Consider the following 5,000-nt stretch of genomic DNA (forward strand, 5'->3'; position numbering starts at 1 on the left):
GATTTGTAAGTAGTTTCTCAAATGGAGGACTAAGAGAGCATTTAAAGCCCCTCAATAACTAAAAGTTTGGAAATTTAAAGTGAGACATTGCCAAAAGCGGTTGTCAATTTCGGCAACTGCGAAAAACAAATGAATAACTAACGTAATTGCGTTTAATTGCAGGACAAGCGACTTGTAAAGAATTTCGGGCGAGGTCCAAGAGGATGGAGAATTCAAGCTCCAATTCCAGCTTCGTGGGGCTCGAGGATATCTGCCATTATTGGCACTAGTCAACAAGGCATTCAGCTCTGTCGTACAACTACACGTACCATAAACGGGGAGAGATTTATTTCCTTTGTGAGAAATCAACTTGTCCCGATCTTGAAACCTTACGAAGGACGAAGTCCAAACTCCATAGTCATAATGGGTAAAATTCGTAAACTTGGATATATATATATGTATTTTGGCACATTTAAGGAGGAAATAACAGTGTAAAAGTCAAGTTTTCATTGTCTTTTAGTAGATAATCAACCCGTTCATCGATTAACTGACGTCCGACGTCTGATCACTGGAACTGGTGCTCTGTTAAGGTTCTTGCCACCCTACGGCCCAGACGTAAATCCAGTGGAAATGGTCATAGCGAATGCCAAAGCTGCTATCCGCGAGCAAGAGCTACTGTTTTCTCGCTCAAGAAGACCGCAGGGTTTAGTCCTGTTGGCAATTCGTCAGGTGCCATGCGAATTTTGCCAAGCATTTGTTACTCACTGTGGTTATTGAGTTTAATATATAACATTTTAAGCAATTATGGAACAGTTACTGTTCTATAATTGTCTTTGCTTTAATTAATCCAACTCTTTAACTTAAAGTTACAATTCCAATTTGCGACAAGAGTGTATTTTATACTATACAAGTAGGTAGGGATAGCCCCGTGGTAGCTAACATGATAGTCGGCGCTATAAAGGAAATGGAAGCTTTTTGTAGCTTCGGCAACGTTGGCTAGACAAGTGCCCATGTAAACTCTAATTTTTGATTTAATGTTCCTCAAATCTCCAAGTAATTTGCGAACTCTTCCTGCGTCAAAATTCCTTCTTTCAAAAGGTTACCGATTTCCTTCAGCTGTCCCAAATTAACTGACCGCAACTAAAACACAAATAATAATAATAATAATAATAATAATAATGATGATGATGGTGATGATGATGATGATAATAATAATAAAAACAACTTCCAAAAAAGCCCGTTGAGGCCTCAGACGGGCTAATGCGAGCTACGCAACCCTAATATTGTTGATTTTGATTTTGATTTTGATATTTATAAATTCCAGAATAACTTACGTTTGTCGATTTTTCTTTCGCTGTGGCATTGCCTTCTTCTTTGTCACCTGCTTGATGAGGTCGGTTCAGGACACTCGTGAATGCCTCTACCAGTTGAACTAATGTCTCCCCACATAATGTTGTCGTGGTAGATGTAGATTTAGGCTTTTTATGCCTTCTTTCGGTGAAAGGTGGCTGCTCATGATCCTAAAGGATTTCACTTTCCTGAAACAAAACACGAAAACTTCAATAAATTTGCGTGAAAACAACAACAACGACAACAAGAGAAAAAAACAACAAACAATAAAACAGGAAATTCTGTCTCTGCCATCTCTACATTGTTTTTTTCCCGTACTTTCGTTGTCAGTCCTCTCAGGAGGTACGTTCTTACACACCCTCCAAATTCTTGGTTTCCTCTATATTTATGAGTTTTTCATGTACTCGTCTCTTATTCATTTTTAATTTCCACAAAAGCCGGATGATAATTTTAGGACCATATTCTCATGATTTTACTCACAGTAGTCTCTGCCCACAAAAAGTACTCGGCGCTGGAAAACCTCTTTCCATGCCGCTCTGCCAGGCGTTTGGGGAATTCCCCTATCGATGACGGGCTCCTGTTCGAGTAGAGCTTGTGCAGTAGAATTAACTGTAACACAAAGTAAAAGGGCAACGTTCCATCATAGGAAATGAAAATATTATGCAGAATTAAAAGCAACAATGAAACTAGCTGATCATAACTGAATTTTACTTGGCATTCAGAGTGCTAACGGATCTCTTTTTTGTCTGACGCTTGTCTTTATGCCGTTCGATGGACAGCACCAGCTCGTTGTGTTTGTGTAAAAACCTGCTTTTATATGCATCATATACTTGTTGTTGTTGGGAGGTATTCACGAAGGATTTTTGGTTGTTAATGTTTACGTTTTGCAAAGAAATATTTGGTCGCTGAAGTATTCTTTGGTAAGCTCGAACATGCAGACTTACTTTGAAGTCACTGATGTCCTCATATTCTTGGAAATCTGGCACCATCTGCCTGACGAAGGTGCGTTTGTTATTCGAATCGTTATAAATTTTTATCGTTGTCAGATACCCGACCATCTCTTCAGTGCCGGGTGCCTTTTCTCTGGAACCAGATGTATTTGCTTAACTCGGTAACGTTCCTTTTATTCTCATTTCTAAATGAAGCGGTGTGATTTCGGAATCTTGTTTTAAATTGGTTCGCGGTAAGCCCGATGTATGTTTCCTTTCCCTTGGGGCTTTCAACTGTGGCTTGGTAGATCACGTTTTGGGTTAGGCATTCACCACTTAACGGGCAAAAGTGTTTGTCTCTACAATTGCATGGTCTTTCCTCGATGAATTATTCACGAGGGTGGATTTGTTATGGGGGCTAATTTTCTTTTCTACTTCTTGTTTTTGAAAGAGGTGGCTGCTTAGATTTTTGGGGCAGCCTGCTGTTTTTAAGCCATTGGGGCGGTCTTAGACCCAAGGGGGAGGTGTGGGGGGCTGCGTCAAGAGATGCCTGTATAAAATCTAGAGGCTCTAAGCTATGATTTAGTTGTTAGTTTGCACTTATAAGACCAAACCAAAGTTACTTGGGGGGGGGGGGGGGGGGGGATCAATAGCCTGAGTTAGAGTTTGTGAGTTAAAAAAAGATCGTATACATATGTAAATAAAAGAGTTGTCCAAATTCGTGTACGTTGTCGACCCGAGTTCAAAGTTCCATAAAAGCTAATCCAAAAACCAGTCCCGTTGCGCCGAGAAAGGAAAACTGTTCGCCGATCCGGAGTCTAGACTGTAAACAAGGCACCCGCCCATAACCAGGTCGAATGATTGAGAAAATAGGCCGCGAAAAGAAAAACGAATCAACGAAAATAAAAACGAACAATTTGGCCTAGAGCGCGCTCGAGAGAACTAGTCTCACAAGACCCTAGAAAAAGCGTACGGGGTGCAATGAACACTTGCTCTTAGCCAAAAGGCCGAGACAGCTCTGCTTCAGCCTTCTGGGCCTTTTCAGTGCAGTGCTGATGTCTACGATGGACATTAAGCTTAAAAAGCCACCCCAAATGTCCCACACATGTGGTACATCTAGGCCACGCCAGAGTGCTCAAACTAGCAAGCTAGTGAGCATGCGCAATTGCTGGCGGCAATGACCCATCCTAGTAGAGTGCTCAATTTGGACATGAAAGCAAAAGCTTTGTAATGCCAAAGAGCTATATCGAGCTATATATAGATATGTAACATTTAATTTTCTTAATATCTGTACATTTATTTCCCTTTATTCACTACGTGCACAAATATCTGCCCAAAATATCTGCATAGGCATTGTTTTCGACTTCTCCTGGGACATTTTCATGTCCCAGGAGAAATTGCAAACAATGGTTATGCAAAAGTTCTCGAGGGTATTAGAGGTGTATTTTGGGATTGTGCGAGTAGCGAATACAATTCTTTTGTCTTGTACATGTAAGGGCGGGCCACCAGTTGTTTATCAGTTTCATGAATGTCCTTTGTTTGCCCTTGTTAAATAAAGTTATTATAATGTTATAGACAGGCGTAGTCAGGCGGTTAGTGCTCGGTCTTCTGAGCTGTAGGTCGCCAGTTCGATCCGTCTCATTCCATCGACGCCTGTTTCGACTTTCCTGTGACCCTTGTAGATGTAGCTTTGAACACCCGTAAAACGGAGCATTGACGGAGGAAGGAAATTAAAAGGTGCGCGCCAGATGTCACAAGTTTATCAGTAACTCTAGTTCACTGGCGCATATTACCCTCGTAAAATCAGGACCCTTTACCTTTTTCATTACTCTGATTTTTCAGGCTCTCCTTTCGTCACTAACAAAGTAGCGTTTGTCACTGCAAAGATCTTAATGCCTAAATGTTTCTGATTCCGCGGTTGAAATCTACGTTGTCTCTAGCACATGTGATGATGATTATGCTGATAATAATACTGTAAATCTTGTTTAGAGACATGGACAAGCCCGCAGTGAGACTAGTTTGGCAAGAGAGGCCGGGATTAGATACGTCAAGTTGGCACTAAATCGCGGGTCAAACATGTAAGCACTTGCGACAGTACTAAATAGAGCTGCAATGATATATTCAAGGTCTCGTAAGAGCCCCGTCCATACGAGCAATGTTTATGTGACAAACTTTATTTGCTCTTGTAGACGAGAAAATTTAGCCAGTTTTTTTATGTGACAAACTTATTTGTTGAAAAGCTGGCGTGTTGGCTTTTATGTCACAAACTGAAGTTGCTAAATACGAAAAATTACTGGTGTAGACGACTCGTCACATAAATTGTGGCAAATTCTTGCCCCTTAGTTTGTGTCACTGGATAACGACCAGGCAACTTCGCCTTTTTTCCGTTTTTATCTTGTTGTCCAAAGGCACTGCTGACCTACTTAGCAATCTTTTGTTGTCCTATCTAGGTAAACCCCTTAAATTCTAACTTGCCTGGACCTTGATTATTCCGGATATCACAAAAACCTTATGTTGTAGTTGTTTAATAAACAATAATTTGTTTATGTGTTAAGTGCTTTAACTATTTTGTCATAGTTAGTTATTTTAATTAATTATTTGTTTTAATTATTTTGAGGGAATAAACTAGAAAGGGATAACCTCATTTATCTCCTTTTCCCTTTTCAAGACAATTGTGAACAAGGAGTCATTGCTCTCACTATTATTAAGTTATAAAATGATTGTATAATAATAAAGACATAT

General features: G+C 40.1%; 1 protein-coding gene across 1 annotated transcript in view; it reads left to right on the top strand.

The window, feature by feature from the left end:
- Window positions 1-5,000, top strand: part of LOC138004162 (stimulated by retinoic acid gene 6 protein-like) — a 129,185-nt gene that overhangs the window by 47,432 nt on the left and 76,753 nt on the right. Inside the window, exon 8 of the mRNA XM_068850585.1 lies at window positions 4,248-4,336. Within this exon, the coding sequence (XP_068706686.1) occupies window positions 4,248-4,336 (89 nt within the window). The remainder of the gene's footprint in view (window positions 1-4,247; window positions 4,337-5,000) is intronic.

This window comes from Montipora foliosa, chromosome 5, assembly GCF_036669935.1.
Source record: "Montipora foliosa isolate CH-2021 chromosome 5, ASM3666993v2, whole genome shotgun sequence".
NCBI lineage: Eukaryota > Metazoa > Cnidaria > Anthozoa > Scleractinia > Acroporidae > Montipora > Montipora foliosa.